We start from the raw sequence: 24173 nt of genomic DNA on the forward strand, positions 1-24173 counted from the left end.
AAACGAGGAAATCGGTTACCATCTGCATTGTATTGTTTGTTACGGATTGAACATCTGTCAGTATTAAGAAATATTGGCAATCACCTGGTTGGATTTTAATTGCATCTTGCGTAAATCGTTTGCCAAGTGTTCACAGGTGGCTTGCACAGGTCGCTAACGTTTGCCTTATTAAGCTGCTTATGTGCAGAAATGCATCCCACGATTTTCTAAAAATTCCTACTAGGCAAGCAGATGTTTTCACAAAATGATCACTTGGAACCTCAATAATTTCTTTGAGGATTTTTTCATCGCAGAAATTTCAAACTGTTCAATGCCACTGAACAGAACTTTTAAACAAAAGTAAAAGCATTTACTGCTGCGGCAAATGTAAAAGCAATTATCATTAGCTGAATGCAGAAAACAATTAACATTTCACATTTCAGTCAATCAATTGCAATTTGTATAAATAACAGTACATACATTCACGCGACAGTGGTGCAAAATGTGTATGAAAAAATTTGTACCATAACTTTCAAAATAAGCATAAATTAAGTTATAATACTGCTTTTTATTTATTCATACGTTTGCTTAGTAGAAATGAATCAATAAAAAAGAATGAAACATGAAATACAGCAGTAATAAAGACGATGTATGACAGTAAAAATTAAATGTTATTAAGCATTAAAAATATTCAACAATTATTAATTATTTGGGTATTATACGTTGTTAGTTTGTTATTCATTTGTTATTTTAAAAATTTTACATAACTTTAATTATCTTTATATCATATAGCTTTTTGTTTTTACCAAATAAATTAAAATTAAAGAAACATATTGCTTTCAGTCAAAATATTTTGCATTTTTTTGAGCAGAAAGCAGCATTAGTGAAAATGTATTGCTGAATCAGTGAAATAAAATAATACACACGAAATACAAACAAAAAAAATTAATGCATATATTAAGTTAAATAAATGTAAATGATAAATAGAAAAGCTATTGCTAAACTACTAGAAGAGTATTTTCAAAAGTTTTGTTCTTCAATGTTTTCAAAAGCAGCATTATTAATTTTAATTATTATAATCATGAACTAATCAACCGAATACTTCGTGACTGAAATTTAAAAATCAAGAATTTCATCAACTAATGTTCCTGGTTCACAAAGTAAAATTTCGGCAAAAATCGACCCTGGTTTCACTGCATACATTGTAGCGTTCCATTGTTTTGTAAACAAATTGCATTCTTTGTTCATTGTATAATTAATAGCTATGCACAGGTATGAATAATGTCGATGCCGACAAATCCAAATACAAGATTTTATGTGTTCAACATTTTGGAAAGTTTCCGCCAGAAGAAAACTGCTTAACAAAGAGGACCTGTGAAATTCAAGAACGCAAATTTCACTAGTTTCTGCAAAGTAAAATCGTAAAGGTGGAAAGTTGTTTCTTCGTTCATCTTGGCGATCTAAAATGCAAATAATCATTTAAAATTTAATGGAATTTGATATAAAAATTGTTTGCTTTAATTTTTATTCTAAAACATGATTAATTTTTGAGAATAATGTTTTTATTAATTTATCATTAATGCCTTACAAATGTGAAGTAAGGAATATTAAAAAGCAAAGCAACCGACTTTGAGAGATTACAACGAACAACAACTCTCACCTGGATGACATTCCAAAACTTCAATTAAATGCTTATCAATGCCAACAAAGTACACATTTTCTGTCCTACTGCTAAGCAACAATACGCATTTATAATTATCTTTCGAATATTCAACAGCGCAATAAATGGACTGACGAACGAACGGCTGGCAGTAATGCATGCATTTGTTTACTGATCGGGTGTTAAATATAGTTTGAATTTTTTTTACATTTTCGACTTTTCTCGAATATAGTATATTTATTTTACAAATTTCCATATATCTGTATAAATGGACGTAGCCAGTAGCGATCCTACTTTCTTCCTCTGGAGATTCCATTTCCAATAGTGCGTCTAAGGTATTATTTCGTTGAAATGCATTCGATGCGTTTTCTGCAAAATTTTAAAATCAAAATTAAAGCAGGAAAAAAAAAGAAAAAGTGATGCTATAAAATAAAATTAAAATATCTTATTATTTTGTTGAAAGTTAGCATATTTTGCATCACTGCATATTCATGACAATAACAATATTAATTACGTTCGCCTCAATATCAGGCTGCACAAAATCAAAAATTAAAAAGGCACTTCATTCACGAAACTTTTTAAATGATGTCAAGATAAATGAATGTAATTTTATAAAATTAAAATCTACCTGGTGCATACAACGTGATACGTTAAGAAATGGGAGATATTTTTCATTTCAAATATTTCATTAAACATTGAATTTATGCATATATGAGAACACGTCCGGTATAATATAATAAACTGCACATCAATCAGATATTTAAAGACTTAAAGTTTTTCTTTTAACTAACCACTATTTCTAATGAACTACAGTCATACTTTGATCTTCCTTAAATTTGAATTTGAAAAGAACTCATTATGCAATATTAAGTCAAAATATTGATAGAGTGTAAAATAAAATAAAAATGTCATGCACATTTATGAAAAGATAATTCATTAAATTAGTCATTTTAGGATTAATTAATAGTATAAACAATAATCCAAAATTGATAAATAATAATAATACAAAAAACAGTACAATTTTTTTTCAATATTAAGCCAGATTAGGTATTTTAATTATTTATTTTCAAAAACTTTAATCAGAATTTCTTTTAAATTTCAACTGAAAGTTTAGCTAGAAGTAGTTTTATATCCATATTTAATAACAACTTAAATCTTTTTTCAAAATGTCATTGTAATTTCTAATTGAAACAACCACAACTAAGATAAACTGTCAGAAAACTGAAGAAAAAGTGAAATTCAAATACAGTGAAACTCCGATTATCCGTTACTCGATTATCCGAACACTTTTTGGTCAGACAACCTGCATTTCACTAATACTGTAACATTCTACTCTTGGCTAATTTTTGTCCGGTATGTCTACTACTAGAAAGAGAAAGGTTTTGAGTTTACAGCAAAGCTAGAAGTGTGTGGATTAGTGGAGAGGGGTGAGTCGCTCAGGAAAATCACTGAGAGTTTTGGTGTGGGTCTGTCCACAGTTTCAGACATCTGTTGCAGTTGACGTCAGCTAACTGACTTTGTGTTGCACATGGATACTTCGAGTAGCTGTTCTTCTCGAAAATTGATAAAGAAAAGCGTCAAATAGCGCGCTTGATTCAGCAATATACATGTGGTTCCTCCAGAAATGTGCACTTGATCAACCAATAAGTGGTCCAATTTTGCAAGAAAAAGCTCTAGCTGTCACTACTGAGCTAGGTATTGATAATTTTGTAGCCAGTTCAGATTGGCTATGAAACTTTAAAAGTCAGCATGGCATACGTGAGCTTAAAATTCACGGCGAAAAGTTGTCTGCTGACAGTAAAAATGCTGTATTAATAAATGTTCATGCAATTTAAGCGAGTAAAGGGCAAATAACGTCGCATAATAAACAGAATGTCTACTCTTCCGCGTCTAATTGAAAATAACAGCTATAAACGCTTCAATTATGTACACACATTTTGAAAAATTGAAAACGTCTGATTATCCGAAAATCTGATCATCTGAAGGACCCCCAAAAACCGAGTGTTCAGATAATTAGAGTTCCACTGTAATATGCTTACTTATTAAATTTATTTTTTAACACAATCCTTAATAATAGCACTTCAGTAAAAAGTCAATAATGTTTAAACTTACTTGCTCTAGCGCGACTTTGTGCGCAGAGTTCATATGACATATTATGAATAGCAGGTATCAGAATTGAATTGACTTCCACATCCCCTAATAATAAAAAACACTTGCGCTTTGAGCATCATAATGTCAGTATTGAAATATCTTCTATATTTTTTAGCTCTGTATTTTCATAAATAAATATCTTACAAGGCAAAGTAAGATGCAGAAGAAACATCAATCTGTCTTTATGAACTGCGAAGCTAACTGGAGGTGATGGTGTTGCATGCTTCAGCAGTGTACACAGATTTGTTCTAGGATTATAAATGACAGCATTACATCCAATTTGCCGACTAATTAAATAACAAGAAGAAAAGCAATTGGAAATAGATTCTTTTTGCTCATTTAAAATAATTTTCGAACGTATACTATCAACAGTAGGACGTCTTTCAATGATGAATGTTCTATTCAGAATTTCAATTTGAAGTGAAATGAAAGTTCCACCAAAAGTTAACATTGAATGATTCCCAATTTCATGTAAATGTAATGAGCCTAAAAAATAAATTTTCATAGTTTTAAAAAGTTTTTTTTATTTATATTTTTTGCTTTAAAAATGTGCATTATATAAGCTTATTTTTAAAAAACTTACAAAAATTGTGAATAAAATCTGAACTGTGACAAAAATATGGTTGTATCAATTAGCAATTCAGTAAGTATTAACTAAAAAATAATTCTAGCAAATAATCATTTTCACAAATAAATATGCAAAATGCAAAAAAAAATTGAAAAACCCATAACCTTTCTTGCATCCATTAACGTGTATAATATTAAGATTGTCGTACGGCGTTTCTGGTGTAGTGGAATTTTTGTGCAGAGCAAACAAATAGCATTTCATAATAGTTTGAAAGTATTTTACAGCATTGCATTTCTTTTCTGGACGTAGTAAATTGCATATTATTATGCATTCTTCTAATGATTTGCCTAATACCGTATGCGTTTCATAAGACTGTAACGAGCTACTACTCACTTTTTGTTTATCAAGTTCGCATGTCATCTGGAAACTGTTGAGATATGCGGAAAAAAGGATACCTCTGCATTGCTTAATTTAAAATAATTTGGCTGTATTTTTATTTTCATAATAAAATGCGAAATTCAGTTACCAGAAGTTGAGTAAGTATCCCAATCATAAAACAATATAGTGTGAACATTTTTTCTTTTCCTAAATGATGTATATATTTCTTTAGTAAATGTATATCTGTAAAAGATTTAAAGTTAAAATCATCTCGATGAAATAAAAATATTTCAATTTAATAAATAATTCTGCAGTATAAAATGCCGTACATAAATAACCTAACTTCAAATTATTTGAGAATATATATATATATATATATATATATTTATTTATTTAACAGTATTACAGTCAAATATTATTTGTAAATTGTTGCCTAATGAAATAACGATGATATTATTAATAATAATGAAAAAAATGAACATATTAAAATGTTAAATTATTATTGTAAAGATATCGAAATTAAAAATTTAATAATATATGCATTAAAAATTGGAATTTTATCAATTTTCCAAAATTTTTGAATAGAATGTTGCTATATAGTAAATGATAAATATGCTAAGAATAATTTTTAATGAGCTCAATTTGAAAATTAATAAAAATCTGCGATAGATTTAATTAATAAGAAATATTTGCTGATGCTGAAGCATTATTGCCCATTAATTTAGTAATAGCCATTTTGCTATGAAGTAAATATCATGAATTATAAGAATTTTGCAGACTTTTTATATGAGAACGCTATAATAATTTGAACATCAGAAAATTTTTTCTATAAATTTGTATAAGCACATTTGGCGCTTGAATACAATCTAATGTAGTGCTTTTTATTCACAAAACAGAAAATAAATATTTTTAAATTGTAATTATCATTCAAATGCATTTTGATTCTCGCTTGCATCTATATTTAAAATTTAATAATTTTAACAAAAATGAAGTTTGTTGTGTTTACAAAATTATGAATTGGAAATAAATTCAAAGCAATTTTAAGTTTGAACATCACTATATAATTTGCAATTCTTAATTTTTACTCTATGATAAGCAGACAATGCAGGATTTACATTTATGCTTGACCCTTATATCTTAATGAATTTATTTAAAATCAGCATAAGAAGCATTCCATTTTTGTAAATTTGTGCAACCATTCAATGACAGCTTGAAGTCTTAAAGTTAAGCAGCAAATCAAAGAAAACAAAAACGCTATGAAATGCCAATATTCTTGGCAAACAAGCGTGTAAAAGTTGCTTTCTTACTGAAATCAGGTACAAGATTGTGTCACTGTGTAGAGATATGCAAAATGCAGGTTGCCCGAAGAATTTGTTTTCGTTTTGACGATCATTCATGGCATAGAGATAGTTATCAAGGAAATGACAAAATGCATAACGAATTATACAATTATTTAGTTGGCAGAATGCTTAAGCAGAAGTCAAAATGTCAAAATTACACAACTGAAAAGAATGGTATACTAACTAAGATTGGAATACTGTACGTGAATCAGCATCTGACAAAAGTACATGTAATGGTAATAACAACATAAACATTGAAATCTTTGAAAAGTATAAAAAATTTATTTTCCATTATCTCACATGTGGACATTAAGAAGAAGCCATAGCATGCAACCTGAAAAGAATAAAATTACTTCAAAATAATTGCCAAATATAAAAGCCAGTGTATAAGCTGAAAAGGAATAAACAGACAGCTAATGCAGCAATTATTTAACGAAATATGCATGTGGATAGTTAATGAAGCATGTAAGAGCTCTATCGGCTAAACTGACCATAAGTACGAAGTGATTTTACTAATGGAGTATTTGTGCCAATGTGGAAGCAAATGAATGCTGCTTCTAAAGTAAAAGAATTACTGCTGCAAGCTAACCACTCAGAATGAGAATGAATTACTACTTTGCTTACTGTTTTTAATGACGTAAAAAATTTTTCAAATAAAAATAAAAAGGCTCATAGATTTATTGCAGTTTTTGAAAAAGTTTCCACAAAGGAACTGTAAAAAATAAAATTTACAAATAAGCAATTCGAACCATTTGACGTGATACTGAATTTCTTTTATAAACTACTGTTTAATGGCAACTTGAATTGAATTAAAAAGGTTTAATGCAGGTTTTGATATTTTCATTTTTTGGAGAACTTTCATAAGCAATAATTAATTCCTTTTAGAATGCTATTGCAGGTTTACTCGAAAAAATGTTTTCCAAACATGCAACTTGTAAATGGCTAAGCAAATAAATTTTCAATGCTGTTGGTGTGCGACGCTGTTAATTGCAAAACCCAAAAACTATGTGAAAGAAACTGTTTTAATTATACTATTTAGTAAGAATCTCATGTAAGCTGTAAAATTTTAATCATGGATATAAAGGGAATAATTCACAAGTATTATCTAAAAATTCAGATTTCAAATAAAAAACGGGGGTCATGTGTTATGAATCATAATTAAAGTTGAATTTAATAAATGAAGTTGATAGATGATGTTAAAACTTGAAAAGCAGAAGCAGTTGCATATATATAATCAGCTATGAGAATGCTTTGTCAATGTCTGCCATTTTAGCATTGTGGAGAAGTATTACACACTGATTAGAAAAAATAAATTAAAAAGATATGTGCAAAAACATAGACTGAAGTTTAGGCATAGTACAAATTAAAGAACCATAAATGAATAATGAAATTATAAATTGTACCTTTCTACAGAACAGATTGCAAGATATTTTAAACGCTGACATGAGGATTAACTGCTAATTAGTTGAATAATTTTAATTCAGACTAATTCAAAAATCTAGTATTTCATCAACCAATGTTCCCGGTTCACAGAACAAAATTTCAGCAAAAAGCGACTGCGATTCTATATTATAAATTTCATGGTTCAATTCTTGCCGCAATAAAGTACACTGCTTTTTCAGTGTGTACTTAATGGCCAAACATATGTATGAAGTATACCTAATCCGACAAGCGTAAATGCAAGATTTTATGTTTTCAACATTTTCAAAAGTTTCAGTTGGGCTAAAACCACTTAATTGAGTTGTATTATGGAATTCCAGGACGCAAATTTCGCCAGTTTTTTGTAGATAATATCGCACGGGGGGAGGATTGTGTTTTCGTTCATTCTGTCGATCTAAAACGTAAAATACTGAACTGAAATTTCTCCATAATATTTGATGTAAAATGCAAAAAGTAACTTCAAAAAAGTAATACGGGCTTTGATTTTAAGACAGAAATATAATTAAGCTTAAAAACGGATACTTTAAAATTAGTTTTTGGCAGTTGCAAAAATGAAATGTCAAGATTTCAGTATTATCAAACAATGAAGCTAGAGACAATAAATTATAAAAAATATAATAATAATCAATCTCACCTGCGTGGCAATTCAAAAGTTCAACTAAATTGCTTTTATGGTTAACAAAACGTACGTTGCTTCCTTGGACATTTCTTTTTAGCAATTCGCATTTATAATTATGCCTTGAATATATAATCGAACAATAGGAAAGATAACGAAGCCATGGTCGACAGAAATGTAGGCATCTGTTTACTGATCGAACGTTTGATATTATTTGAACGCTTGTCACATTTTCGATCTTTCTGTCATGAATTATGTTCACTTTACAAATTTCCAAGTATCTGTACAAATGAACGTGTGATTCCCTTGAAATTCGTTCCGCTTGTTCTACACTTGGACCACTTACTCTTTTAAAATCTAATTGCAATATTTTTAATTCACATGGTGCTTAAATTTATTTTGAATTTCATTTTTGAAAACAAAGTTAGCATGTTTTTAAGAAAAAGTAATAAATTATGCAGTTTTTCCTATGGATGATAATTAAACATTTTATAATATTGTACGCATGGTAGAATCTTTAATAAATTAAATACAGCGGTGAAATTTTTTTCAGCATATTAAGTCTAATTTATTACACTTTTGATTCGATATTTCTTAAATATATATAAACATAAATATAAATATAGTGAACCGCATTATGCAATATTAAGTGGTACGGTTAAAGCTATTTAATATTTGAAAAAACTGCATGCTAATTTATGAAAAGTTGTTGCATTGATTACATCTGCGGTTCATTAGTAAAAATGAATTTTAATATAAATCTGCACTAGCTACCGTTATTATATGTTTTCAAAAACTGGATGTCAAAATTTCTGTAAATCTTCTAATTAAAAGTTTAATTAGAAGTGATTTGTATTAATATTTCTGTTCAAGTATTGTTTAAACCTTATTTTCTTAATGGCAATGATATTTCTGATTGAAATATCGACTAATCTGACAATTTTCAAATGAGTTACATAATAATTCAAATTGAAATAATTATTTAAATTATTTCTTTTTTTCAAAGAATTTTTATTAATTGCAATTTTTTAAAAGGGAATAATATACGGACTTACCTGTTGCAGCGTGACATTCTGCGCACAGTTCGTATGATATATTGTCCGTAGCTTCTATTACTATTGAATTTACTTTGACATCCCCTAAGAATAAAGAACATTTGATCATAAAAATTAGTATCAATATTGAAATATCTTCTGTGTCTTCTTGCAACATCCTCACAAATAAATATCATACTGGGCAAAATAAGATGCAGAAGAAACATCAATGCCATCCCATGATGTGTAAAGGTGATTGGAGGTGTGGGTGTCCCATGCTTCAATAGTGTACATAAGCTTGCTTTAGGATTATAAATTACTGCATTGCATCCCGTTTGCCATCTCTTCACATAACAAGTAATGATGCAATCAGAAAGAAACTTTTTTTTACCAGTTTCAATAATTTTCGAACTTATGCTATCAACAATAGGTCGTTCTTCAATAATGAATGTTTTATTCAGAATTTCTGTTTGCAGGGATATAAAAGTTCCCCCAAGAACCAACTCTGAATAATTTTCAACTTCGTGCAAATAATGTGAGCCTAAAATACATTTTTGTTTTTCTTAAAGTTATTTTTTAAAAAAATATATGTAAAACTTTAAATAAGCATCTTATTTAAGCTTATTCTTGAGCACTTACATACACGTTGTAATCAAGATTAATTTTAATTCAAAATAATTCAAAAATTGAGTACAAAAGTAGTGGAGGAACATCTCATCATAACGAAAATTTAATTTTGTTAACTGTCAATTTGAAAACCATTAATTGAGATATAATTATAGCAAATTAAGCTTTTCTCAAAGAATTATGCGAAATGTGAAATAGCAGAAAAAAGTGATTTACCTTCCGAGCATCCATAAATAAATATAACATCATGAGATTCATGTTGTGTTTCTGTTGGTTTGGAAATTATGTGCCCAACAAGCAAATAGCACTTCATAAGACTCTGGGAGTATTTTATAGCATTGCATTTATTTGCAGGAAGAAGCAAATTGCACATTAGTATGCATTCATTGAATGATTTGCTCCATACCTTCCGCATTTCATAGAGCCGTAACGAGCTGTTATCCACTTTCAACTGATCAAGTACGCATGTCATCTGGACCTCTTTAACATATAAAGCAAACGGAATACTTTTGCATTGCTTAATTTAAACGAATTTTTATTTATTTTTTGTTTCATAATCAAATACAAAATGCATTTACCCAAAGCTGCATAAGTATCGCAATCAGAAAAAAATTCTGTGCAAACATTTTTCTTATTCCTAAATGATGCACATAGTTCTTTAATAATAATATCTGAGAATGATTTAAGGCTAAAATCATCTTTACAAAATAAAAATATCGTAATATAATTAATAATTCTACTGTTGCAACATATCGTATATATATATATTTATTTATTTATTCATATTTATTTATTTGCTTATTTATTTATTCATTCATTTATTATTCGATTATATATATCTGTATTACAGGTAAATTTCATTTTAAGATTGTTACATGAATAAAGCAGGATAGTATTATCAGTAATTATGAAGAGAACTTTACTAAAATGTCTAATTTTCACTGGAGCCATATTACAATAAAAAATTTAATGATTTAAACTTAACCAAATGAATATTTGTCAAACTGCTGAAATCGTTGAAAGAAACGTTCCGTTAAGTAAATTATAATTATCCCAAGATGGAAAATTTATACATGGTTAATTTTAAAATTTTAATGAGATCTCTGTTAAATTTCACTCTGAAAAAATATTTGCTGACGATGATACATAATTGGTTATTAATTGGTAATTGCCATTTTACAGCAAAAATATTATAGAAGATATGTCATGATTTATTTAACTTTAATTTCAGAAGGCTCTGTCATAACGAATTTGATTTTGAAAAATTTCAGTAAACATCTAGAAGCACATGCTTGCTGCTAGAATAAAATCCAATGTTGTGCTTTTTATTCAGAAAATAAATGAGGAATATTTTCTTATTGTAATTATAATTAAAACTTATTTTGCTTTCCATTTGCACATACGTGTGAAACTTCATAATTATAACAATGATGAAATTTGAATGCGCTTAAAAGTTATCAATTGGAAATAAATCAAAAACAACTTAATTTGGAATATTATTACATAATTTGAAATTCTTAATTTTTACTCTTCGACAAAATGACAAATGCTGGCATACCCCGCTTAACGCTGTATCGCTGTTGTTTTAGCATGCCACGTGAGTCATTTTTCTTTAAAGGTAAATATTCAAATTTTAAATATTTCAAATAAGTTTTGTTGTATATATTTTGACTTAAACTGGAACCGATGTACTATAAGCGCATGCTATAACGATCCCGTACAACGCCGCTTTGCTTAACGCTCTTTTTTCTGGAACTGACCGAGAGCGTTAATCAGGGTATGCCTGTATTTTCTATTTTACATTTATACAAACATTGTGAAGTTTTATGAATTTACTTAAACAGTGCAGCAGATGCATATTCCACTTCTAGAGCTTTGTGTAACTATTAACTGATACTACGCTGTTAATAAGGCTGCATGTTAAAGTAAAATTTTAAATCAAAGGCCACAAAAACGTCAGATGCTATGTTAATATGCTTGTGTAGCGCTCGTCGGCGCTACGTGATTTCCGACCATCGCGAGAGGTTAAGAGTTTATTAGACAAAGCACAAAACAGCAAAAACAACAATGACAAAATAAGAAAAACAGAATAGCAGTAGCACCGCACACAATCACCGGTTTCCGACTTGGCGTCCCCTACTGTCGATGTCCTACAAAAACATCGGCGTGATGTGCAGGTGCAATTATGTTCCACCGTCGTCACACTTGTTTTGTCAAGCAAGTCATCTAAGAGATGTTTTCTCACTGAAATTGAGGGCGTTATTGTGCCACCGCTACTGATATCTCAAAAATGGTGGTTATCTCAAGAATTTGTATTCATTTCAACGGGAGCTCATGAAAAAGAGATGGTTTTAAAAGAAAAGAAAAGATCTTATGCAATGGAATATAGAATTACTCAGTTGACACAGTCCTTCAACCATAGCCAAATGTAAGCATTTCACCTTCTGAAATGACCAGAATGAATAGAATCATAAGAAAATCAGTATTTAACAAAAGCACTTGCAGTGACAGCAGAAACAAAACTATTGAGGTTTTAGGAAAGTGCAGATACTTCGTTTACCATAATCTCGCAAGTATATTAGAAAGCAGCATCCGTACCAAATTACTTGAACCGAGTGAAATTGCTTAAAAAAAGGGCTAAATGCAGCAGCAAATCCATAATTCGAAAAAGCATAAATATACTATTAAAACTGCAATTATTCAACGCAACATGATTATGGTTAATTAATGAAACTTGCAACAGCAGTATCGGTTTAGCCGACAGCAAGTAGAAAGGGATTATACAAACGAAGTATTTGCGCATATGCCACAGTAAATGCATGATGCCTTTATAGTAAACTAAAAATAATGCTCCAAGTCAACCACCCAGTATGAGATTGAATTACTACCTTGCTTGCCTTTTTTCATGATGCAGAAAAATTTTCAGATGATAATGCCCACCAAATTATTGCAAAATGTTTGAAAAAGCTTCCACAAAGAAACTGCAAAAAATAAAATTTACAAATAAGCAATTCGAACAATTTGACATGATACTGAATTTTTATATAAACTGCTGTTTAATGACAATTTGAAATAAATGTTAAGAAGTTTTAATGCAGGTCATGAAATTTTTACTTTTTTGATAACTTTTATTAATTTCTTTTAGAATGCTATTGCAGGTTTACTTGAACAAATGTTATACGAACATGCTCCTTGTAAATGGCCAAGCAAATAAAATTTCAGTGCTGCTGGTGTGCAACGCTGTTAATTGCAAAAGCCAAAAACTATCTGAAAGAAAATGTTTTAATTATATTGAATCTCCTGTAAGCTGCCAAATTTCAATCAAAGTTATGAAGGGAATAATTCACAAACATTATTTAAAAATTATCTTCAAATTTCAAATAGAAAAAGGTGTTCACGTGTTACAAATAATAATTAAAGTTGAGTTTAATAAATGCAGTTGATAAATGATATTAGAAACTTGAAAAGCAGAAGCAGTTGCTTATGTATAATCAGCTTTGAGAATGTTTGGTCAATGTCTGCCGTTTTTGCATTGTGAAAAAATATTAAGCACTGATTAGAAAGAATAAATTAAAGAGATATGCTCAGAAATATAGACTGTATTAGGCATAGGACAAATTAAGTATACGTGAGTAATATATGTAATTATTAGAGCCCGTATTTTTGAGCACTAAAAAACTCTGAAATAGGCGCAAAACGGCAAAATAAAATTACAAAAAAAGCAGTAAAAAGGCATTTATTTAAAAAAAAGCAAATATTTGTATTGCTTAAATATGGTGAAAATGGTACATATATTGCATTAAATGGTTTATCTTGTCTAGTTGCACATAAGTGCAAGCATTTTTTTCAAGTTATCTGGTGCTAAGCTATGTCGTCTGTCTGAAAGAATATACTTTAACTGTGAAAAACTTCTTTCTACCTCAGCTGAGGTCACAGGTGCATATTTGAAGCAAACCGCAGACTCAATATTCATGCCAATAAGTTGTGCATTGGATTTTCCTTTGAAGACTTTTGCTATGCTTTGTATTTCTTTATGGTCTTTGTTAGCTGAAATCAGTTTATAGCATTTTCTTTGTATGTCTTCACCTACTTTGCCTGGAATTTTATGAATATTATCGACTACTTTGTCGAAAACTTGTAACTTATCTTTGGGCATTGAGATTTCACTTTGGGCATTTTGAAGCTTGCGGAAGTAGTAGATCTTGGGTAGGAACGACACAGCAAGCAAAACGTGAGTGAATGAACAGTCAACGGTAGCAGTCTGGTTTCCTCCCAGCCGTAGAAATTTTGAATGACTGATGGATGACAACGTTAGTTCAGTTCATCGCTTTTTATTTACTTTTTGTAACAAACAGAAATCGTGGGAACCCCTGTTTAGGTTTGTCCAGAAAGAAAGCGATAGCACCTACCGCCAGCGCCACGTAGCGACAGTGGCATAGCGGCAACCCACCCCAAACAATTTTTTCCCATCACACCTCAAGCCTGGGTATTGTGTTCTCACCAACGTGCAATATATCTTTATTGAGGAAATATAAAATACACACGCGATTCTTACAACATACACACAGAAACTGACTATCTAACTTGTTTCTGGAACTCGTTCTCTACTAGATTTCTTCGTGATACATGACACTGGGCAAAGTTGAATTTTGCATTGAATTATAAAAAAAGCTATGTTATGGTAAAATTATCAAAAAAGACATAAAAAGGCAATATTATGGAAAAATTATCAAAAAAGGCAGAAAAAGGCACTTATGGCATTTATGGCATAATCCGGGGTCCAGTAATTATAAATTGTAACCGGATTCAGAATGGATTGCATGAAATTTTATACGTTCTATTCCGGATTAACTTTAATAATTTTAATTCAAAATAATTCAAAAATCTAGTATTTCATCTACCAATGTTCCCTGTTCACAGAATAAAATTTCAGCCAAAAGTGACTGCGGTTCTGCATTATACAGTCTGATGTACGATGCTTTCCGCAATAAAGTACACTGCTTTTTCTTTGTGTAACTAATGGCTGAACACAAATCTCGATGAAACCGTTTTCGGCAAACGTAAATACAGGATCTTAGGTTTTCAACATTTTCCAAAATTTCAATTGCAGTAAAACTACTTATTTGTGTTGCATTATAGAATTCCAATACGCAAATTTCACCAATTTCTTTTAAATAAAATCGTACTGGAGGAGGATTCTTTCTTCGTTCATACAGTCGATCTAAAACGTCAAATATTTAACTGAATTTCAACGTAATATTTGATGTAATATGCAAAAAACAACTATGAAAAAGTGATATACGCTTTGATTTTTATTCTGAAGTATAGTAAAGTCTAAAAAGGATACTTTAAAATTAACTTTTTGGTGACTGCAAAATGAACTGTGAAGATTTCATCATTATTAAAAAAATAAAACTGCAGACAATAAATAATTGCATTTAATTATTACTCTCACCTGAGTAACACATCAAAAGTTCGATTAAATTTTTTTCATCATCAACAGAATATGTGCCTCTTCCTTCGGTATCTCTTTTTAGCAATTGACATTTATAGTCTTGCTTTGAATACATAATAGCACAATAGGAATGCTGACGAAGAACTGGTCGACAGAAATGTAGGCATTTGTTTGCTGATCGAACGTATGGTATCATTCGAACGCTTGTTACATTTTCAATTTTTCCCTCATGGATTATATTTATTTTACAAATTTCAAAGTGTCTGTACAAATGAACGTATGCTGGGGTTATAGTCCGTCCTTCTTCTTCTATTCTGAGATATATCATTTCTTCTTTGTCTAATTAAAACATTTTCAATCGTTATGGTGTTCAAATTGGCTTTGAATTTTTTTTGAAAATAAAGTTAGCATGCTTTCTAATTTAAAATAATAAATCAATAAACTCTCTTTTTTCCTTGTTAATTAAATTTTTTATGATAATGCAAACATAATACAGCTGTTAATAAATTGAATACAATACTGAAATTTTCCTTCAGCAAATTGATTCAAGTGATCAACCTTCATGAATTACACGTATAATTCCATATTTCTTAAATATATATTGGTCGTGCATTCTATTATGCAATACCAAATAAAACTGTTCTTACAACTTGATGCGGTATGAAAATTACATGCAAATTTATAAAAAGTTGGTGCATTATTTGCATTTACATTTCATTAAGAAAAGAAATTTTTATATCAGTCTGCACTAAATACTGTGATTATTTGTTTTCAAAAACTGGATGCCAAAATTTCTGTAAATTTTCTAATTTAAAGTTTAATTAGAAGTGATTTGTATTAATATTTCTGTTCAAGTATTGTTTAAATCTTATTTTCTTAATGGCAATAATACTCTTCAATAATTTCGACTAATCTGAAATTTTCAAATGAGTTACATAATAATTTAAATTTAAATAATCCCTTCAGTTATTTTTTTCGAAAAATTGTTATTAATTGCAATGTATTAAAAAGGGAATAATAATATATGGACTTACCTGCTATAGCGCGACTTTCCGCGCGCAGTTCGTATGATATATTGCGCGTAGTTTCTATCACTAGTGAATTTACTTTGACACCCTCTAAAAATAAAGGACATTTGATCGTAAAAATTAGTATCATCATTGAAATATCTTCTGTGTCTTGTAGCAATATCGTTAGAAATAAATATCATACTGGGCAAAGTAAGATGCAGAAGAAACATCATTCTGCTCTCATGCCCTTCCAGGGTGGCAGGTAATATTGGTGTTTCATGTTTTAGTAATGTACACCAGCCAAATCCAGTATTATAAAGGATAGCATTGCATCCAACTCTCATTAGCATTGTATAACAAAAAGAGATGCAAGCGGCAATGGATTCTTTTTGAACATTTGTAATAATTTTTGAGTGCAAACTATGCTTGGCAGGGCGTCTTTCAATGATGAATATTATATCCCACATTTCCATTTCCAATGAAATAAACGTTCCTGCAGGAACTAACTTTGAATGATTTCCAATTTCATGTAAATAATGCGAGCCTAAAAGTAGATTTGCACTGCTTTATAAGGTATGTGTAAATGCATTTTTCAGCTTTAAATATGTATATTACATAAACATATTTTTGAAAACTTGCAGAAATACTAGCAATATCCCCATTTGACCAAAATTGGATTGTATTAATTGGAAATTCAAAAAATATTAATTAATAAATAACCATATCTGATTATTATTAATAAACAAAAATGAAAATTGTAAAATGATTTAAAAAATTCATAACCTTTTGTGCATTCATTAACATATATTATTTGAAGAGAATTATTCCGCGTCTTTAATGCTGTGGCATTGATGTGCGTAGCAAACACATAGCATTTCATAGGAATATGAAAGTATTTTACAGCATCGCAGTTCTTTTCTGGACGAAGCGAATAGCACATTAGTATGCATTCATCAAACGATTTGACCTTGACCATTTGCATATCAAAGAGATGTAACGTGCTTCTACTTACTTTTTGTTTATCAAGTATGCATGTCATCTGGGAATCTTCAAGATATACCGAAAACAGTATGCTTTTGCATGCCTTAATATAAAATAGTTCTGAAATATTTTCATCTTTGTAAATAAATGCAAAATTTCATTACCCAGAGTTGCATAAGTAGCGCAGTCAGAAAATAATACTGTGTGATCATTTTTTCTTATTCCTAAATGGTGTAAGTATATCATTAATAATGATATCTGATAACAATTTAATGTTAAAATCATCTCGATAAATTAAAAAAGTCCTTACTGCATGAACAATCTAACTTTATTTAAAAAAATATATATTCTTATTAATTCATTTCTTTATTTGGTAGTGTTATATTTAAATATTATTTTCAGATTATTACGCAACTGAGTGCAATATTATTATTAATAATGATGAAAAGAACTTAACGTATTAAAATATGAAATTTTACTGTATGCATACTCCAATGAAATATTATAAAATTGCCGAAGTCTTCAATCAGAAAAATACTGTGCAGTAAATGATGAATATGCTAAGATGAATAATTATCATTTAGGTAAATTTGTAATTTAAAGAAATTCTCTCACAGTTTAATTAACAAAAATGTTTGCTGATGAGGGAGCATTATTTATTATTAACCTGGTAATTGCCATATTACAGTGAATTTAACATTAGCGATTTATAATGATTTATCAAACTTTTATCAGAGAATGCTTTATTACTATTAATTTGCATTTTTGATAATTTTTTCTGCAAATATTCATGAGCACATGCTTACTCAGTGTGTGCAATATAGTCATGTCCTTTTGATGCACAAAAGAGATAATTAATACATTTCGGCTGTAGTTATTATTATCCCTTGAATTTCTGAAGTATTTTTGCACCCAGTTTGGAAAATTTGGTAGGGTCATTTTTGTCCTCAGATTTTCATGGCTGAATTTGATGACGTCGTAAAAAATGTTCCATAAAACTGTCCAGTTTAGATTGCAGCAAATGCATTTTATTTTGATTTTTCCTGCCCTAGGTACTGTTGATTTTGGATAAATGTGTAGGAGTTAATGTGAATACAAAGTGTTTGGGTTTATATCTTTTCTGCTGAATTAGGAAGCGAAAATCGCAATCTCTGTTTTCAGCGACCAATCTTCACTGCCACAATGTCCTGAGGCCGGTTCAAGGAGATTGTTGGATTCATCAGATTCAGATGACTTCTGAACGCGGGCAGGGTGTCTGTCGCAAGCATAGCAGATTGGTGCCCAGCAGGAATGTTGCAGATAAATTCGCCCGTAACAGTCGTGGATCGTTTTTCCCAAATGCCCAAATGTGTGTGAATGAACGGCTTCTTCCATTTTGTGGGCTATGTCCGTTCAGAGTGTACATCAAGTCCAAGCTACACTGTTATAGCATAAAATAAGAACACGATGCATGCTTAGAATTTTCAAGAATATTGTGGCAAAATGGGGCTCCGGCTAGAGAGATATCAGGGTCGAAGAGTCGTGCTTGATTTGATTCAGGGCCTGGGAAAAGAAAGTGTTTTTGTCAGATTACCTTGCGCAAATCCGCTATAAGCCGCAACTTTTCAAATAAAATATTAAAAGGCATACTTCAAAGACTCTATCTAAATATTATCTTCTAATTTCAGGTAAAAATTATTATGTTATTGCTTTTTTAATTATAATTAAAGTTGAATTTATTAAACACAAGTGATGTATGATGTTGGAAAATGAAAGCCAAAATCAGATGCTTTAATCAGTTTAAAGAATACTTTGTCAATGTCCATCATTTTTGTATTATAAAGAAATATTAAGCAATGATTAAAAAAATACATTAAAAAGGGCATGTGCCAACAATGTTGGAACCGCAGTTAAAACATTGGGATAATGAAATAAAATATGTCAATGAGAAATGAAACTGGAAGTGGCTTCAGATTTGCCGGTTTGATGTTTACGATGTTTCATTCATGATCAATTTACATAGCTTTAAATGAAAGTAATTTAAAAATCGAGTATTTCATCAACTAACGTTCCCAGTTCGCAAAATAAAATTTCAGCAAAAAGAGACTGCGGTTCTACAATGTAAAATGCAGGGGTCACTTGTCTTTGAAACAAAATACACTGCTTTTTCACTGTGTAATTAATGCCCAAACACATATGTGTCTCATGCTTTAGTCGACAAGCGTAAATGCAAGATTTTATGTTTTCAACATTTTCCAAAGATTCAAATGAATTAAAATCATATAAATCAGTTACATTGTAAAACTCAACAACGCAAATTTCACCAATTTCTTTCAAATAATATCGCACTGGAGGAGGATTGTTTCTTCGTTCATCCTGTCTATCTAAAATGTCAAATATTGAACTGAATTCTTCCATAATATTTCAAGTAAAATGTAAAAAACAACTATAAAAAGCTAATATATGCTTTGATTTTTCTTCTGAGGTATAGTTAAGTTTGAAATTAATTTTCTGGCGATTGTAAAAATAAAATGTGAAGATTTCATTATTATTAAGAAATAAAACTGCAGACAGTAGATATTACATTTAATTATCACTCTTACCTGGGTAACACTCCAAAAGTTCGACTAAATTGTTTTCAGTGTCAGCAAAATATGTGCCGCTTCTTTCGGTATCTCTTTTTAGCAATTCACATTCATACTTTTTCTTTGAATATACAATAGCACAATAGGAATGCTGATGAAGAATTGGTCGACAGAAATGTAGGCATCTGTTTACTGATCGAACGTTTAGTATCATTTGAATGCTTGTTATATTTTTAATTTTTCCGTCATGAATTACATTTATTTTGCAAAGTTCCAAGTATCTGTACAATTGGACAAATCCTTCGGTTGAAGTTCGTTGCGCTTTTTCTGTTCTGGGATGCTCTATCAGTTTAGGATCTAATTGGAAGAATTTCAATTCGCATTTGTCAAATTTATATTCAATTTCATTTTGAAAATAAGGTTAGCATGCTTTCTAAGATAAAATAATGAATCATGAAACTTTTTTCACTGGATGTTAATAGAATCTTTTATGATAATAAAAGCATTATACAAATGATAATAAATTGAATACTATAATGTATTTTTTAATCCGCTAAATCCTATTGAATTATAGTTATCATTAGGTGACTCTTAAATGTGCATTCTGAAAAGATCTCCTTATGTAGTGCTGAGTGAAGCTATTAATACAAATTAATATAAAATAAAAATTTCATGCAAATTTATGAAAGGCTGATGTGTTATTTTTATTTGCATTTCATTAGAAATATGAAACTTTAACATTAATCCTCACTAAGTACTTTTATTATTTTTATTCAAAAATTTCAAATTACTATTTCTGTAATTTGTCCAATTAAAAGTATAATTACAGGTACTTTTGTATTTAATTTCTACTGAATAGTTGCTTATTTCGAAATTTGTTCCCAAATGCCAATGCAATTGCTAATTAAAATATCAAGAATTATGACAGTTTTCAAATGAGCTGAATAATCAATCAGTTAAATTCAAATAATCAGTTCAATTATTTGTTTACCATCAACGGTAATCATTGCTAATTGCATTTAAGTAAACTGTAAAAAAATATATGAACTTACTTGCTGTTGAGCGACTTTTTGAGATGAGTTCGTACGTCACATTATGCTTTGTTGTTATGAAAACTGAATTTATTTTCAAATCCCCTAAAAATTATTAACACTTTGAAAAGTTTATGCACAAAAAAGGCATTTATTGAATAAATGCAAAGTAGTATCAATAATAAAATTGGTTTATGCATTTTATACGAAACTGGAAATTTATAAAATATGCATATAAAAATGGCATACAGGGCACTGTAAGATGCAGAAGAAAAAGATGTCTTTCGGTATTCCACGAAAAAGATATAGGTGGGCTGACTGTTTCACCCTTTAACAAGCTACATTTCTTAGCTACAGGGTTGTAAATTACGGCTTTGCATCCTTTTTTTTTGCTTTGTCCATTGCAGTGAATAAGGCAACTATAAAGAGATTCGTTTTTGCTGATTGCAATGACTTTCGTCCAGATGCTTTCAACAGTTGCACGATTTTCGACGATGTATGCTGCTTCTTCTTCTTGTATATTAAATGGAATGAGAAGTGCCTTGGTATTTATTCTAGTGTTATTTTTAATTTCACTTAAGAAATATGAGCCTAAAAGATACATTTTTATTTATTTCGTAATAATATATGAAAGTAGTATCCGTCTTGTTAGTTTTTTTGTTTTGGAAAGTAATCGACTAACAGTAAAACAAAAATGAAAGAATATTTGGCTTACACTGCTTTATTATGAGATGAGCTTACAATTTAAAAATATTCTATGAAAAACAATGCAGGAAACTTTAAACTAATACATTATTTATTTACTATTTGAAATTGTGCTTTAATTTGTTAAAATTTATTTTCTATCATTGTTTAAAGGTGTTCATTAAAAATTATATAATCATAGAATAAAATATCATTTTAAGTTAGTTAATTTTTTTAAATAACTGGAATACAAAAAAATTTATTACCTCTTATGCATTCATTAAAGTACGTCAGTGTATAGGGTCCATAATTCCTTTCAGTTACGTTTTTCTTGTTAGAGAACGTATAGCATACAGAACCTTCGAGAGAATGTTTTATAGCAATGCAGTTAGGTTTCAAAAGCTTATCGCAAAGCAAAATGCATTCTTGCACTGACAAGTTAGGTAGCACTTTCATTTTGTAATTTTTTAACGTTTCCATGCTAACTTCCTGCTTATCAAGCACGCATGTTACTCCAAAATCTGGCAAATACGCCGCAAATTCTATACCTTCACACTGCTTAATAAAAAATGTTTTCATAATTTTCATGCTTTATAGTGCTAAAATTAAAATTACCCAAAGTTGTACGAGAGCACAAATCAAGAAATATTGTCGCCTGGTGAGCATTCTTTATATCTAAATGATAAATATTTAATTAAATAAGGAATTCCAAAATTAAAAATATCTTTTTCAAAAAACTTTTTCTTTAATAAATGATTTTAAACTTGCAATTTTGAGAAGCTGAATATAAATACTTCAATGAGTATTTATAAATAACTACAAACATGAATAAGATTTAATTTATTAAAATATGAAGTCATTATTATGAAAATATCACAAAAAATTCAATAAAGTATATTTAACAAATTGAAATGCTAATACTAAACATCAAAAAATTATATGTTGATAAAAGTCACTGTATGACAAACGTTAAATGGTAAAGATGAATGAAATTATCTAATTTAATTAAGCTACTAACAATCTAACAAGCTGTACTAAATTTCATTGTGAAAAATTATTAGCTGAGACATTATTGGTTGTTCAGTTGAGAATGTTCATTTGCGTCGGTGAATTGAATATTAATAATTAGAACAGTTCAGTAATGTTTTCTTTGAAAAGATTCTGTCATAATTCATTGGCAATTTGTATCTGTAAACATTTTTTTAAAATAAACATCACTGAACTATTTATAACATTAAAAGTAATTCATTTCATAAAAAATGATTCAACATGTGGAAAACCTAGAAGAAACCGAAAAAAACAAAATAGTTTTCAAAAAACAAATGGAAAGTGATAAATATTTTTAAAAAAGATATTAATTTTTTGTTATTTTATTTTAGCATTTACGCAATTAACTGAATGAATTTTACATGGAATTGAAATGAATCTTATCAGGTGATGAGTTGGATTAGAACATTAATTTTCTGTTAGTAAACTGACAAATAATTTAAATTTTAAATTTTAAAATTTTAAAAATATTTTTCACTTTCACAAATTAGAACAAAGTATGAATTAGTTCGCAAGTTGAAATTGCGCATTGAAAAATGTGAATAAACAAACAATAAACACATAGAGTGTAGTAAACTAGCAATTTTAAAAGTTTCCACCAATTTTTCCTTGTCTTATTAGTTGAATAAATATTTTATTTCACAAAAAATCAAATTGAAATTTAAATTTTAACTCAAGTTGAAACAAAAGATTATTTTTATAAAAATAAAACTTGACAATCAGAATGACGATCATGTAAAGGAAAAAAAATTCCCTTTTCCATTATTCGTGAAGTAAATAATCCGTGTAAGAATATTACAATTCAATTTTGAATGATAAGTTTGACTGTGCGGGTCAGTGTTTCTGTTTTAGATTAGATAGGAAAAGATTTTTCAATTTTTGCATTTTAAAATTTGTACAATGCGACAAAGAGAGACTGACAGAATTGAGCGTGGATGAAAATTTAATTTTATTTAAAATTCAATCAAATGATGTGGACAATGGTGAATTTTTTGACGAACAAATTTGCAATTATAAAATGTGCCATTGGTAAATTAAGTTCATTGGAGAAGATGTAATTTTTTTCAAAAAGTAAAAAAAAAATTTGAATAAAAGAAAGTGAAATTTGTTTGCAGAAGTATTGACATGCGGTCTGTTCACGCTAACGATGGTGCACGTCTGGGGGATTTCGAGCTTAATGGATTCTCCATTTGTCCAGGCCAGCTTTGAAAACTACAACTCCAGCTCGGCGTTCGGTTTTGTAATTTGATTTTGCAATATTCCGCAACCGGAAAATGCCGAAAGTGCAATCAGGAACAGAATGGAATATTTTGCCGGGCGTGACCAATTTCTACTTTACTCGTTGGCCAAAATAAGATGCGTGTTGTTGGGCGAAAATTGACCAAACTCTGAAAGCTGAAGCTTTTTAGCAGAGCGCTTTGTCCAGAGTTGCGATCTGCAATTCAACGAGATTTTGAAGAACTATCTCAACTGCTGTCTATATACAACAGCTAAAGTTGATACTTTGCATTTTGCAATGCCGAAAAAAATAATTTCAATCGAAAAATTATTATTAAAAAATACAAATTGAACAACAACATCGATTGGCTGTTCACTTCGATTGTGTGT

The 24173-nt window shown here is 29.5% G+C and overlaps 6 protein-coding genes across 6 annotated transcripts; 2 read left to right on the top strand and 4 right to left on the bottom strand.

Moving 5' to 3' along the window:
- Window positions 1-1095: 1095 nt before the first annotated feature.
- Tsp_00396 (conserved hypothetical protein) lies at window positions 1096-4778 on the bottom strand. Its single transcript, XM_003376175.1, has 4 exons — window positions 4523-4778; window positions 3752-3835; window positions 1640-2008; window positions 1096-1439 (listed from the first exon to the last, which is right to left on the bottom strand). Exons 1-4 carry the CDS (start codon window positions 4776-4778, stop codon window positions 1096-1098), a joined length of 1053 nt encoding a protein of 350 aa, XP_003376223.1.
- A 1219-nt stretch (window positions 4779-5997) lies between these two features.
- Tsp_00395 (toxin-antitoxin system, antitoxin component, Xre family) lies at window positions 5998-6327 on the top strand. Its single transcript, XM_003376176.1, has one exon. The coding sequence runs from the start codon at window positions 5998-6000 to the stop codon at window positions 6325-6327; it is 330 nt and encodes a 109-aa protein (XP_003376224.1).
- A 1239-nt stretch (window positions 6328-7566) lies between these two features.
- Window positions 7567-10265, bottom strand: Tsp_00394 (hypothetical protein). Its single transcript, XM_003376177.1, has 4 exons — window positions 10010-10265; window positions 9261-9707; window positions 8151-8519; window positions 7567-7910 (listed from the first exon to the last, which is right to left on the bottom strand). Exons 1-4 carry the CDS (start codon window positions 10263-10265, stop codon window positions 7567-7569), a joined length of 1416 nt encoding a protein of 471 aa, XP_003376225.1.
- A 1493-nt stretch (window positions 10266-11758) lies between these two features.
- Tsp_00393 (GCN5-related N-acetyltransferase) lies at window positions 11759-12225 on the top strand. The gene is made up of 2 exons (XM_003376178.1): window positions 11759-11824; window positions 11893-12225. Exons 1-2 carry the CDS (start codon window positions 11759-11761, stop codon window positions 12223-12225), a joined length of 399 nt encoding a protein of 132 aa, XP_003376226.1.
- A 512-nt stretch (window positions 12226-12737) lies between these two features.
- Tsp_00392 (conserved hypothetical protein) lies at window positions 12738-13949 on the bottom strand. The gene is made up of 3 exons (XM_003376179.1): window positions 13703-13949; window positions 12979-13060; window positions 12738-12774 (listed from the first exon to the last, which is right to left on the bottom strand). The coding sequence occupies exons 1-3, from the start codon at window positions 13947-13949 to the stop codon at window positions 12738-12740; spliced, it is 366 nt and encodes a 121-aa protein (XP_003376227.1).
- A 721-nt stretch (window positions 13950-14670) lies between these two features.
- Window positions 14671-22184, bottom strand: Tsp_00391 (putative PAN domain protein). Its single transcript, XM_003376180.1, has 11 exons — window positions 22134-22184; window positions 21785-22073; window positions 21162-21425; window positions 20856-20939; window positions 19822-20145; window positions 19287-19602; window positions 18046-18200; window positions 17042-17359; window positions 16283-16802; window positions 15249-15562; window positions 14671-15014 (listed from the first exon to the last, which is right to left on the bottom strand). Exons 1-11 carry the CDS (start codon window positions 22182-22184, stop codon window positions 14671-14673), a joined length of 2979 nt encoding a protein of 992 aa, XP_003376228.1.
- Window positions 22185-24173: the final 1989 nt, after the last annotated feature.

The sequence above is a fragment of the Trichinella spiralis genome, assembly GCF_000181795.1.
Source record: "Trichinella spiralis strain ISS 195 chromosome Unknown Scfld4, whole genome shotgun sequence".
Classification (NCBI taxonomy): Eukaryota; Metazoa; Nematoda; class Enoplea; order Trichinellida; family Trichinellidae; genus Trichinella; species Trichinella spiralis.